Here is a 13,533-nt window from a genome sequence, read left to right as displayed (position 1 = left end):
ACTTACCAATAACGAGCGGTCTCAATAGGGATACTTTTCGACGCGCTGGACCGGCCGCGCATCTTCGGCTGGCGATATCTCCGTCCTCACGCGGCGGGAGTGTATTGACTGATTCCCTCCGCAGCAGATCAATTGGAAGGTGGACGTCAGCTGTTCATTTCCAATGCCGGTCCAAGCTCGCGTCGGAGTCTGTGGGCCGCGCCGAAAGTTTGATTCAATGGACCAACACATCTCGTCCGTTCAACCACGATGTGCGATCCTGCCTGCCGGTTCGCGTTCGCGCATCACGACAAGCAGGCTGACGATTCCGTGCAATGGCTTGTTATGGCTCGCGTTGAGGGACGCGATTCGATCGCCGACGAAGCTTTTGCACCCCTATCAGGCGGAGACTCGACCGCAGCCTGAAACATGCCGCTGATTAGTCGACAGAAGGCTGCATGGATTGCAAGCATCGTCTTTTACTTCACGCTGACGTCTTTGTTCAATGGACTTGCGGGGAACATCATGCTGGATCTTCTGAAAGGCATGCCCGTCATCTCGGCTTTCGCAAGTTCTTGCCTCGCTCAGGGAGTAAAGAGAAAGCTTTGTGGAGTAGAGAACATCGACACCGGGAGTCGCGCGTAGGGCTTTTAGGTTAATGGTTTCATGGACCTTGCCTCAGTCGCTTGCGGTGTCGCGTGGATGCGAATGCGCAGCACTCATCCTCACAATCTTGTGTCGGTGGGATATCTCATGTGAGTTGTGCCTCACGCTTCCGGAAGTCTACTGGCGTTTGAACGGCGGCGGAAGCTGGTTTTATCACTGGTCTAACCAGCTGTCATGGCAGAACTAGGATATCACCTCCGTCCGAGCCTCGAGAATAGGCATTCGCGATACTCTTTCACTATCAGTCATGGTGAGAGTTGACAAGCGTTGAATCTGTCCGAGAGCGTCTTGAAGCATTGTCAGCAGCCTCAACAAACATCTTCAACCTCGCCGTCTCCTCCCTCTCGAGGTCCCAGGTCGCCGTTCAAAGTCCGCCTAAACACTTCCAGCAACATCTGGAAGCAAATTCCCGCGATGGCAGGATCATATCGGCCTTTCGAAAGCTCGTCCCGGATGAAAGCATGCTGCGCCCAAGCCACCTCGTAAAAGCTGAACGTCACTCCAGCCTCGTGCAGCGTTTTGCGAATCAGATCTCGACCTTCCGGTGGGACGTGGTTGTCCCGTTTCCCGAAGATCATCACCAGCTCGCCTTTGATGTCTTTGGCGCGTTGCAGGCTGTCGTCTGATTTGCCTTCGCCAAGGCTGTGCGAGTGGATGTCGGTGGCGAAGTAGCATACGGCCGCACGGATTCGTTTGTCCAGAGCACAGCGATACGCGAGGTGGCCGCCGAGGCACATACCTGTCACCAATCGTTAGAGTGGGAGAGGGAGGGGTTTCAACAACGCTACCTGTCGCCCCAATGCGTCCGTTGCAAGTTTCCAGGCCGACGAGGCAATCAATACTCAAAGTGGCATCCTCATCGTAGGCAGAGACCTTCTTCTCGACCTTCCAGGCGTTTCCTTTGTCCGTGCCAGGGCCATCGTATGCGAGTGCCTCCGGCCCCATAAACTCGTGGTAGCTACTGGGAGCTGCAACAATGTATCCATGTCCAGCAATCTGTCGAGCAAAGCGCTGTACTGGGCCGGTCACTGCAGACATGCGTCAACTCAAGCGACCCTCATCCTATCACTCCTTTTCGGCGCTGCCAATAGGAGGGAAGACAGCCTTTACCTTGATAGATTTCACTAAAGACTACAACACCGGGAAACTTGGCTTTGGGGTAGTTCGGGATGGAAGGATGGAAGAGAAAGATGCCTACCTGTGCGGTCAGAATACCGCCTTTATTCATGCAATTGGTGGTTGTTCAAGCATACGCATATCTCCGCCATGTTTCGTCGGCACGTCGACGTGGCTCTCTTGTATAAGCATTGTTGTTGCTAGTGAAGGTGTAGTGTATGCTTCTGATGAGGCACTCGCTCGAGTTCTGAGTCGGATGGTGAGGGTGCGGGAAATGCACAATAGTCTCAATGCCTCGTCTTCCCGGAAAATGGAGAGAGGCGATATGCTCCGGAGAGCGCAAAGCAAAATGTGGCGCGAAGGGCTGACTAAGAAGTCCCCACCACAACATCATCGCCGCGTTCAGTCATCTCCACGTCTCTACTTCACCCTCCAGACTACCCATGCGGGTTGTCGGAAGCCGTTTCGTTCGTCCTGAGCTCACTCTCACATCCATTCGATCCCATCCAGCCCTTTGCCAGGCTCGCAAACGCGGTCTCTGCGGTCCCGCAGCCCCGACCCCCCGCGATCTCACAGCCCAGCTCCATTGTCAAGGATGTCGAAAGCAGACGCATCATCTTCCAAGCCGTCCGGTCAAAGCAGTCCCGCAGGCCTCCTAGCACCGACTCAGCAATACTTCTCCCACGATCTCGGCCAGCGGCGGAGCGGAAGTGCCAGCAGCAACGCGAAGTCCAACCCCGCCCCCCGCAAAGAGCAGCAGAGCAAGCCGAAGCATCGCAGCGGGAAGAGATATCTGGCTGTGGATGAGGATGCAGAGGCTGAGATACGCAGCATGCAGAATCCACACAACCGGAAGGGGCAGACGTCCATCACACATTTGATGAACTTTGCCCTACCGCCCCGCCCGTCTCAGCAGAACCAGTATCATCGGCACAGTTACAATGGACCTCGGCGAGGTGGGAGGAACCCGACTTGGGGCATGGGCAGCGGCTATCACGCTGTCGACAAGTCAAGGTACGTTGCCGAAGTCAGCGACTCTTATCAGACGCGTCTAACCGGGTTAGGTACATCCACTCCAACTACCGCTTTATCGTGAACCCGCAGGGCGATTATCACGTCCAAGCGAGCGATCCCGATCTATATCTCGACTGGAGCAATGTCTTACAGATCATTGCGTCCTCGAAGACGCAAGCTGCATCGTGTCCAATCTGCCTCGGCGAGCCGACAGCCCCGCAGATGGCGAAATGCGGGCACATGTTCTGTCTACCATGCCTGATACGATACATGCACTCCGAAGACGCTAGCGCTCAGCCGCCTGTGGAGAAAAGAGCTCGGTCGAAGAAGTGTCCAATCTGCTGGGACAGTATCTACATCTCCGAGACTCGACCCGTGCGGTGGTATGTTGGTCAAGAAAGCGACCCGCCGCACGAGGGCGGTGATGTGGTCATGCGACTGGTCAAGCGGAAGCCTGGTCAGACGCTTGCCATGCCGCGAGAAAGTGCAGAGCCCGTGGCGAAGGGCGAAGATATCCCATGGTTTTTCGCCGCCGAGGTCATGGACTATGCTCGAGTCATGAAAGGGAGCGAGGAGTACATGACACGACAATATGAGGAGGCGATCGAGGCGGTTGAAGAGCTGCAGAGGATTGACGAATTGATGTTCGGCGAGGACGCCGAATGGACCGGACGAGCCATACGCATGCTTAACGAGTCGAGGGAGAAGGTGAAGGGGATTGGCAACCCGCCGGAGCAGCCGAAGAAGCCCGAGCAGGAGGAGCCCAAGCCCGAGCGACCACCGATTCAGTTCAACGATAACGACGAGAACGTGCCCGACATGTACTTGCAGAAGCATCCCGCGCCAGCTACACCCACCATCCAAGATCCCAGCGCGGACCAGTCCGCTGCTCCGGCGGACCAAACCAACAGCACTGCAATCCCACGAACGATACATGAACTCCGGACTCGACATAACGAGAAACCGCAACCCTCCGAATACCTCTTCTATCAGGCACTCCTTCATTACTACCTCTCACCCTTGGACATTCGCATCCTCAAAGCTGCGTTTGGCTCATACACCGCTTTTCCATCCAGCATCTTGCCGAAGGTGGAAAGGGTATCACACGGACACATAGTGGACGACGAGCTGCGGAAACGCGTCAAGTACCTCGCCCACCTCCCATACGGCTGCGAGGTCGCATTCATGGAATGTGATTGGACGGATTTCGTCTCGCCCCAAGTCCTCGAAGAATTCACACCCATGCTGGAGCGGAGGCGAAAGCGGCACGACGAGAAGGACGCACGAGAGGAGAAGGAGCGCATCCGAATTGAGAAGGCGGAGGAACGAGAGCTGAACGCTATACGGCGAAGGCGCACCTCCATCCCCCACGACTTTTTCTCCTCCGAGTCCCTGCCTGTCCTCGGATCCAGTCACGATCCACACGGTTCCGTCCCGTCCGACGGAGCAGTCGCTGCCTCACCGCCGTGGGCGAACCGAACCACGTCTGGGTTTGCATCGCTCGCTTCCCCTTCCACATCCCCTACTGTCCACCGCACAGTGTGGGGCACCACTGCTGTCACGCCCGCCAGTCCCGATATGCACGCCACGCTGCCGCGAGATGAGGAACTTCGGCCGGACGATGGATGGTTGCAAGGATGGGAGAAGGACTTGCTCGATCATGGCGATCGGCTGGCTGCTGACCTCGGCGGTGTCAGCTTGCAGGGCGCTCAAGGGCGGGCGAGTGGCGCTGGAGGGAATTCAGGCGGGGGTGGAAAGAAGGGCAAGAAGGGCAAGAAGATTACGCTCATGAGTACGACTGCGAGACGGGGTGCTTGAAAGGGTGGCGCTTCATGCAGTGCGTGGTGTTTGGGAACGTGGTTGTAATCAAGTCATGATCATTTATGTACAGCATTCCTCGGTCGAAATGACAATCGCCTTGCAGCGACCGTTACAAATCTGCTATGATATATTCATCTGACTTGTCGATTTCCCTCTCTCTGTCAGTGCTGTTGCAGCAGACAGCGACGCCAGCGGGATACCTCCCTCGCCGGCAACGACAACAAGCTCATCCGTCTTTTTGACCTCCTGCATCCCAAACTCCGAGTTCACCTGCTCGCGCAACAAAACGTCCTTCTCAAGGAACGTCACAAGAAACCCCAAGCCAGCAAACCCAACACCAACCAGCCACACCGTGCGCAATGCCCCTTGAAAAACACCCACGACTCCCCTCCGGACCTCTGCATCCGCGATGCCGTCCACAAACGCCTTGGTTGCAAACTCATACGCCCTGCCGCCAGTCAAATAGCCCGCGATCCTAGCATCGCCCATGCTCCTCGCTAAGCGCCGACACTCATTGTTGAAGATTGCACTCGGGATCGTCACGCCCCAAATGCAGCCGAAGTAGCGCACGAAACTCCACAGCCCTGTTGCCGTCGCTACGAGCGATTCATCCAGCGGCGCCTGCATGGCGGGTAGTAAAATGGCGATGAGCACGCCGTCTCCCGCGGCCCACAGGAGTTCGAAACAAACCCAAGCGGCGGTGCTGGTGGTGTGATTGAAGAGGGAGAAGAGGCCGAATGCTATGACGAGGATGGCGAAGCCGGCGAGGTGGATGGGTTTGTATTTGCCTGTTTTGGAGAGGAGGACGCCGCCTAGGATGGAGAAGAGGAGGCTCCCCCCGAAGATGGGGAGGGTGGCGATTCCGGAGGCTTCGGGCGTGCGCGTTTGCACGGCTTGGAAGAAGAGGGGGAGGAAGTAGTAGGTCCAGAAGGTTACGATGGCGTGGATGAAGGTTAGCGCGAGCGCTGCTGCGGACTGCCGATTTGAGACGAGTTTGCGTGGGATGGAGGGCTCTGGGCACAGGCGCGGCGTCCATTCGAAGGCGGTGAAGAGGAAGAGGCCGAAGAAGCCGAGGATCAGGGGGAGGAGGACGTGGACGGTTGTCCAGGAGTAGGTTGTACCGCCCCAGGTTAGGGCGATGAGGACGGCAACGATGGCGCCGATGAAAATGGCGTTGCCGGAGAAGTCGACGCGCGCGAGGCGGGCTTTCCAGCTTTGGTCGCGGTGGTGGTTGACGCGGAGGAAGGCGAAGAGGGTAATGAATGCAGCTGGGCAGCGTTAGTGTAAGAGCACAACGGGTGGTGGATCAACAGTTCGATGCCTCACCTCCGCCAACAGGCACGTTGAGATAGAAACACCACCTCCACGTCGTCCGCGAGGTGATCACGCCCCCGAGCAACGGCCCAACACTGGCTCCCACCACGCTTCCCAGCATGACAATCGCCATGTACTTCCCCCGTTCCCTCAATGGCACGATGTCCGTCACAACCGTTTCGATCAACAGATTAATCCCTCCACCCCCAAGCCCCTGCACCGCACGAGCCGCAATGAGCATCCCAATCGAAGTCGCAGCACCACAAACAGCGGAGCCCAAAGTGAATAACGCCACAGATGCCAGCAATAGAAATCTCCGGCCAAAGATATTGCTCGCCTGACCGTAGAGCGGCAGGACAGCAACAGAGGCAAGCAGGTAAGCATTGGGGACCCATACATAGACATCGCCGGCTTGCAAGGCGGAACTTATGGTTGGAAGGGCGCTGGTGATGATTGTGCCTTCGATTGCGGAGGCTAGGCCCGCGACGCCGAGGGAGGTGAGGATTGCGTAGAAGCGCCAGGTGCGGAGTTGGGGGCCTGGGGTGTTGGTGGTTGGATCCTGGGAGGTGCGAGTTGCGGGTGGTGGCATTGCTGCTGGAGGCATTGCATGCCCTGCTGTTGTTTCGTCTCGCATGTTGGTGACCTGGGATGTTCAATGACGATTTGTTCTGCGTTATATTTTCAGGCGATGGCTTCCGTCACGAGTGGCCAGTCGTAAGGTATTGCTGGCCGTTCCTCGAATATGCTGAGGAGATTCATATTACGCTGCACGAGGTGTGATCGTGGTCTTCACAACGTACGATCGAGTTTTGTTTCATGTTCTGGCGTCGTTACATGAGGATATGTATCTGCCATTGAAGAATACGGTGTTGAACTCGGTCACCGGCTGCGCGTAGCAATTAATTAATACATGCAGTCACGCGACCGGCTTGCGCCTTCCGAATCGAGCGACCGCGAATCCACTCGAGCCGCCTCATTCGAGCCACTCCACCACCTCACTTCACCCAGCCCTGACCATCCCTCGAGCCATGATTTGACCTCGACACTCCTGCATGCTCCGCCTCGCACACCCGAGGCCTGGCATGCTTCCATCTCTGCAGTCATGACCAGAGGCGCCACCGCTGGCCATCTGCCAGACCTGGTCGAGGGCAAGAAATCCAAGCCGCCCCAGCCCGTCTTGGAATCCTTCCTCCCCGAAGACCCTCCCCTTCGACGCCCTCAATCCTTTCACGCCGCTCGCAATGGACAAGATGCGGGGAGTGATGATGAAGACGATGGCCTGCAGCTGCGACTGCGTCGGCCGCAACAATCCAACGGCCTGGCCCTCCGACCGGCCTTGCTCCGTGCGCAAAGCGAAGTAGCGCGCGGCAACCTCAAACAAACGAATGGCGGCAAGGATGGCGACTCGGAGGTGCAGATGCGGCACGGGTGGCACGAGCAGTTGCAGGACGAGGCGCAGGCTACTCAGCTGAACCAAAACTTCTTCATGTACTTTGACGACAAGAGACACGAGACCGCCGGCAAGCCCGCGCTCGGCTTCGATCCCAAGAATGTCGTCTCGGATTGGAGGATGCGCGACAGACTCAAAACTGTGTGTGCGGTGCTGGCGGTGTGTCTGAATGTGGGCGTCGATCCACCGGATGTCATCAAGACCAATCCGTGCGCCAGGCTGGAGTGCTGGGTCGATCCTATTCCACCCGACAGCACGAATCAAAGCTCCACCAACAATGCCAATGCTCAAATTGGGAAGAATCTCCAACAGCAATACGAGAACCTCTCCCTTCGCACCCGATATAAGGTTGTTCTCGACCCGACAATAGAAGAGCTGAAGCGGTACACCACCAACATGCGACGCAATGCGAATCACGATCGCGTGCTCTTCCACTACAACGGGCATGGAGTGCCCAAGCCCACAGCTAGCGGGGAAATCTGGTGCTTCAACCGCAGCTATACACAATACATTCCCGTCACGCTGTACGACTTGCAGGATTGGGTTGGAGCGCCGGGACTATGGGTGTGGGATTGTAGCGCTGCCGGCGGAATCATCGACGGCTTCTTGCAGGCCACGGAAAAGCACATGAGCAATCAAAATGCAGCTTCAGAGCGCAATGCAAGCGCACAGCAGATCCGATGGGACGAAGTCATGCACCTCGCTGCGTGTCGGGAGAACGAGGTCTTGCCCACCAATCCCGATCTTCCCGCCGACATCTTCACCGCTTGTCTCACCTCCCCCATCATGATGGCCGTACGCTTCTTCATCCTCCAGAACCCCCTCTCCTCTCCTTCCGGCGTGACTCTCGACCAAGCTCGCAATATCCCGGGAAAGGTCAGCGAGCGCCGCACACCACTCGGAGAACTTAATTGGATCTTCACGGCCATTACCGACACCATTGCCTGGAATTGTCTGGACAAGCAATTGTTCAAGAGACTTTTTAGACAGGATTTGATGGTGGCGGCGTTGTTCCGAAATTTCCTCCTCGCCCAGCGCATCATGCGGATCTACCATTGCCACCCCCAGTCTCATCCTGCCATTCCCGATACGCACAACCATCCGCTGTGGCAGAGCTGGGACTTGGCCGTGGAGATGATCCTTGCGCAATTGCCCAAGTTGATTGACCAGCAAAAGGTCAATGAAACCGTGCAGGAGCAACAGAGCGCTCCCGCGCCTCCGCAAGAAATTGCATACGTGCACTCCGACTTCTTCGCCGACCAACTTTCCGCTTTTGAGGTCTTCCTCGCCTCGGCTCCTGCTAATGCCGGTGCACAAGGCTATGCTAAGCCTCCCGAGCAACTACCTATCGTCCTTCAGGTCCTACTATCTCAAGTCCACCGACTTCGCGCGCTGATTCTCCTATCAAAGTTCCTTGATCTTGGACCGTGGGCTGTCAATCTCGCTCTCAGCATCGGCATCTTCCCATATGTGCTGAAACTTCTTCAATCTCAGGCCATTGAACTCAAACCGCCGATGGTGTTCATCTGGGCTCGCATACTGGCAGTCGACCAAACCTGCCAGCAGGACTTGCTCAAGGAAAAAGATCCAGGCTACATGTACTTCACCAACATTCTGAACCAAACGACGGGAATCCCCGCGGGCAGTGTTGCAGAGCATCGCGCTATGTGCGCGTTCGTGATTGCCATGTTCTGCAAAGACTACCGACCCGGTCAGCAGGCAGTGATGGATACCAATCCGGAGATCATCGAGACGTGCTTGTCGCAGCTGCTGGATATGGAAAATCCCCTACTTCGTCAGTTCAGTTGTCTCTGCCTCAGTCATTTGTGGAATGACTTCCCACTCGCCAAGAATGCCGCACTCGCACACCAGGCGCATGCACGCGTGAGAGACCGAAGTCACGATCCTGTTCCAGAAGTGCGCGCGGCTTGCCTCGAAGCTCTCACTAGCTTCGTTGGAACAGGTCCAATTGAGCCTGCGGTTGTCCTGGAAGAGGAAACTCTTGCTGGGGTTGTTTTGTCCATGGGCATGGACGGATCGATCATGGTGCGAAAAGAGCTGACGGTGTTTTACTCAACGTTCATAAAGAAGTACGAGAACCGCTTCATTGTTGCTGCCTGGGAACAAATGCTTGAGGAGCGGGACAAGCGGGCTGGCAGGTCTGCCGGGCCAGCTCAAACCCAACAAGATGATGCCAACGGTTCAGCGGCAGAGCACGGTTCTGCTCAGACCAACGGCTCCCACCCCGCCCAGCCTTCTCACAAGCGTCAGGTGTCCTTTACACAAGCCACGATCGACGATCAAGGCGCCGCGAAGCCATCCAGAACGCTTTCTAAGAAGACCATCTACCGAGCCATCTGGCGACAGGTGTTGAGCATGTCAGCCGACCCTCACCCGGAAGTTGCGAAGAACGCTGGGGTCGTTGTGGACGCGGTCCTCATCATGTTACTCGAATCGGAATTGGGTCCTTTTGCCAACGATATTCTTGATGAACTTCTGGCCCGTCAGGCGCGAAAGACGGATGGACTGGAAAGAGTCCCGACGAACGACACCCTGAGCAGGCAAAGATCACGGGATGCGCGGCCAGAAACACCGCCGAGTCCTGCTACCCCTGCGGCGTCGAGGGGTGATGGGTATTTTTCTACCCTTTCGCGTACGGCTAGTGTTGCGGCTGCCATGAAGAATCTTGTGGGTTGGGGAGCCCGAACACCCTCGTCGGAAAGCCCACCGTCTCCGACACGCTCGCATAAGGATGTGTCTCATCTTTCCCCGAATTATCGATCGCGACCGCTCGCCGCCGCTGACGCTGCGCTCATGGCACCTGATGCGCTGGACAACATTACCGGTCCGCCTCATCAGCCACCAGCTAGAGTACCATCGGCGCCGAACTATGAGGGCAGAGACATCTCGAAAATGCCTACGATTCCCCTGGAGTCCGACTTCTTCACCTGGTCCGCGTCATACTTCCGCGAGCCTCAGATGCGATCTTCTGAAGCTGACGAGCCTGGTTCCTTGAACTACAACGAACGTCTGTGGCGCAGGAACCGCAACGACAAAATCCTCGCCTCGACGCAGCCGCTCAAGGAAGCTGCGGGAAGTCAGCGGTGGGACGTGCCGTGCGGATACTTCGGCATTGGAGCTGCGCCGATGAGAATGGTGTTTCATCAGTTCGAAGACCACCTCGTCACGAGCGATGATCGCGATAGCATTGCCGTCTGGGATTGGAATGAAGCCACTCAGCTGTGTCGCTTCAGCAATGCCAATCCGCCGGGTAGTCGGGTGACGGAGCTGCGTTTCATCAATGAGGATGATCAGGCGATGTTGATGACCGGCTCCAGCGACGGGGTGATTAAGATTTTCAAAAACTACGACAACCCCAAGAAGATCGAGCTCGCGTCGAGCTTCCGCGCACTGAGCGACCTCGTCATCAGCGACCAGCAAAACGCAGGCCTAGTCTTCGACTGGCAGCAAGGCCAAGGCCGCATCCTCGTCGCGGGCGACGACCGCGTCGTGCGCGTCTGGCAAGCCGGCTACGAACTCTGCATCGCCGACATCCCCGCCCGCTCCGGCTCGTGCATCACCTCCCTCACCTCCGACGAAGTCGAAGGCAACGTGTTCGTCGCAGGCTTCGGCAACGGCAGCGTGCGCGCCTACGACCAGCGCCTCAACTCCCGCGAGAGCATGATCATGGACTGGGTGAACCGCGAAACCGACCACAAGTCCTGGATCGTCGGCGTGCACCTGCAGCGCGGCGGCATGCGCGAGCTCATCTCCGCCGAGAGCAACGGCGGGGTCCGCCTGTGGGACATTCGCATGCGGAAAGCCGTCGCCGGCATCGAGGGTCGTCCGCGCGAACCCCGCAATCTGCGCTCGCTGAGCGTGCACGAGCACGCGCCTGTGTTCGCCACGGGCGGCGCGGACCACACCATCCGCGTGTACAACACGGGTCTGAAGCATCTCTCTTCCTTCGAGCCGTACATGAGCTATTTGCGGCTGGCGGCGACGCCGCGGAATGCGCCTATCACTGCGACCGCCTTCCATCCGCATCGCATGATGCTCGCTTGCGGCGCGGTGAATGATGGGCATGTCAATTTGTTCAAGTGCGAGGCTACGGCGGAGGAGAAGCAGGGGGGTGTGGTGGATGAGTGGAAGGCTTGAGATTGTGTTATCTATTATCCTTTGAAGGAGAAGGAGAAGGGAGTGTTTTTAGCGTGGCGTTGTGGGAGGACTTTGGGGGATGGGCTAGATGCGCTGGGCATAGCGTGGGGTGTGTTGAGTCGGGCTGCTAGTGTAATAGAGGGGAGGGTGTGTATAATTAACGACATTCAAACAAGATGTACATGCTCGTCTCATCGCCTCGATCTGTCGCTTCGACGACAACGTGAAGTTGAATGCATCACGGCGGGCAGTCCACCTTGCTTGCCGAAAGCGGAAGCTCGACGCCGACCCTACGCCACTGCACTTCACCCATTCATTCATGCGTGCTCTCTTTGTCTTCCACTTTCTTTCCTCCACTCGTCTTCCCTGCAATGGCGACATCAGCGAGACACGCCTTTCGGCGACCTCATCGACTACTCGACAACTTCTGCTCTGCGACGTCTACATCATCACAAAATGCACGATTTGCAGAGACGCGAGCCCGAGGCCTTTCTCAAGAGCTGGACGTGGGGCGACGTGGGTTTGGAAGTACTGCACTTCCTAGAGGACACATGGAGGCCATACAGCGCTCGGGGCAGAGAAGTCAGCCAGGCAATCTCAAGCGGATACCGGCTCGCGACGCGGCGTTGAGGTCTTGGACGTCTGGAAGAGAAGAACGGTCTGGACGGCGGGGTATGGCTACGATCGCGCCGCAGAGTGGAGAATATGAGGCTGTCGTGGTTGGTGCGGGGCCTGCAGGCATCACATGCGTGGGCAACCTGCTGGAACGTGGCGTGCAGCCCATCTTGTGGGTAGATGATGGATTCGACGGGGGAAGAATCAATCGCATGTACCGCGAGGTGCCGTCGAACACGAAGGTCAAGTTATTCACGCAGTTTGCGGAGGCGGTGGCGCCGTTTCGGGAAGCGCTGGGAGGTGCGTCGCAGGAGGACAAGTTGCAGTTTATGCGGGCTTTGGAGCAGGAGAAGGGGTGCAGGCTGAGCAATGCGGCAGAAATGTGTTTGGTTTTGACGGAGGGGCTCAGGAATGCGAAGGGATTGGAGATGAAGCAGGGCCGAGTGGCTTCTGCTGTGGTTCATTCTGATACGGGGACTTCGACGTCTGATACCCGATGGACGGTCAACGTCGACGACACCCACCTGGTCACGACTTCGAACAAACATCACAGCGTGCAGACCAAGCGCCTCGTCTTCTGCACCGGCGCATCCCCCAACAACTCCCCGCTTCCCGTCCACGTCCCCAACATCCGCAATCTCGACCTCGACACCGCCATCTCCCCCTCTAAATTGCGAGCGGCCCTCGCAGCCGCAGGCTCCAACGTCACCATCTCCGTCATCGGCGCCTCTCACTCTGCCCTCATTGTCCTCATGAACCTCTACGGCCTTGCAGCATCCTCTAGACCCGATTTGCGTGTGCGCTGGTTCACGCGGCATCCGCTGCGGTATGCGAAGGAAATGGACGGCTGGATTCTGCGGGATAATACAGGGCTGAAAGGCGATGCGGCGACATGGGCGAAGCAGAACCTCGAACCTGACGTCTTTGCCAAAAGCGATGTGAGCAAGTACTTCGAACGCATTGACTACGATGCTGGCGAGGAGGCAAGCGTGTTCGAAGAGCGAATGCAAGGCTGCCAGTTCTACGTGCAGGCGATTGGATACTCGCGGGATCCGTTGCCGGTGCTGCATACGAGCGATGGGAGGGCGATTGAGCCTGTCTTCGATCATGAGAAGGGCAACTTTAACTATGTGAGGGAGAAGAAGGCGGGGGAGCCGGAGGAGATTGTGAGGTTGCCGGGCTTGTTTGGCGCGGGTATTGCGTTTCCGGAGCGTGTCAAGGATCCCCATGGGAATGTGGAGATGGCGGTGGGGTTTTTCAAGTTTATGCGGTTTGTCAAGCGGGTGAGTCCGGAGTGGAATTAGCTGTATAGATGTAGAGTAGAGCTCATAGAGAACATGAATGACTTGCACGTGATATTGAACGATGACTAATGCACGTGAGGATGTCTTGGCGAGTGG

General features: G+C 57.2%; 5 protein-coding genes across 5 annotated transcripts; 3 read left to right on the top strand and 2 right to left on the bottom strand.

Moving 5' to 3' along the window:
• Window positions 1-953: 953 nt before the first annotated feature.
• On the bottom strand, window positions 954-1,953 carry BDY17DRAFT_314982 (Alpha/Beta hydrolase protein; the record flags this gene model as incomplete). Its single annotated transcript, XM_033735869.1, has 4 exons — window positions 954-1,384; window positions 1,434-1,673; window positions 1,756-1,839; window positions 1,899-1,953. 4 exons carry the CDS (start codon window positions 1,951-1,953, stop codon window positions 954-956), a joined length of 810 nt encoding a protein of 269 aa, XP_033592542.1.
• A 163-nt stretch (window positions 1,954-2,116) lies between these two features.
• On the top strand, window positions 2,117-4,711 carry BDY17DRAFT_351012 (uncharacterized protein). The gene is made up of 2 exons (XM_033738200.1): window positions 2,117-2,775; window positions 2,826-4,711. Exons 1-2 carry the CDS (start codon window positions 2,357-2,359, stop codon window positions 4,591-4,593), a joined length of 2,187 nt encoding a protein of 728 aa, XP_033592541.1. The 5' UTR covers window positions 2,117-2,356; the 3' UTR covers window positions 4,594-4,711.
• On the bottom strand, window positions 4,712-6,789 carry BDY17DRAFT_290631 (major facilitator superfamily domain-containing protein). Its single transcript, XM_033732541.1, has 2 exons — window positions 5,923-6,789; window positions 4,712-5,864 (listed from the first exon to the last, which is right to left on the bottom strand). Exons 1-2 carry the CDS (start codon window positions 6,542-6,544, stop codon window positions 4,717-4,719), a joined length of 1,770 nt encoding a protein of 589 aa, XP_033592540.1. The 5' UTR covers window positions 6,545-6,789; the 3' UTR covers window positions 4,712-4,716.
• A 119-nt stretch (window positions 6,790-6,908) lies between these two features.
• Window positions 6,909-11,696, top strand: BDY17DRAFT_290629 (raptor N-terminal caspase like domain-containing protein). Its single transcript, XM_033732540.1, has one exon. It carries the CDS (start codon window positions 7,013-7,015, stop codon window positions 11,516-11,518), a length of 4,506 nt encoding a protein of 1,501 aa, XP_033592539.1. The 5' UTR covers window positions 6,909-7,012; the 3' UTR covers window positions 11,519-11,696.
• An 84-nt stretch (window positions 11,697-11,780) lies between these two features.
• On the top strand, window positions 11,781-13,497 carry BDY17DRAFT_290628 (pyridine nucleotide-disulfide oxidoreductase-domain-containing protein). Its single transcript, XM_033732539.1, has one exon. It carries the CDS (start codon window positions 11,890-11,892, stop codon window positions 13,435-13,437), a length of 1,548 nt encoding a protein of 515 aa, XP_033592538.1. The 5' UTR covers window positions 11,781-11,889; the 3' UTR covers window positions 13,438-13,497.
• Window positions 13,498-13,533: the final 36 nt, after the last annotated feature.

The sequence above is a fragment of the Neohortaea acidophila genome (assembly GCF_010093505.1).
Source record: "Neohortaea acidophila strain CBS 113389 unplaced genomic scaffold BDY17scaffold_2, whole genome shotgun sequence".
NCBI lineage: Eukaryota > Fungi > Ascomycota > Dothideomycetes > Mycosphaerellales > Teratosphaeriaceae > Neohortaea > Neohortaea acidophila.
Note: the sequence above shows the minus strand (reverse complement) of the source record. Positions and strands in the feature narration are given on the sequence as shown.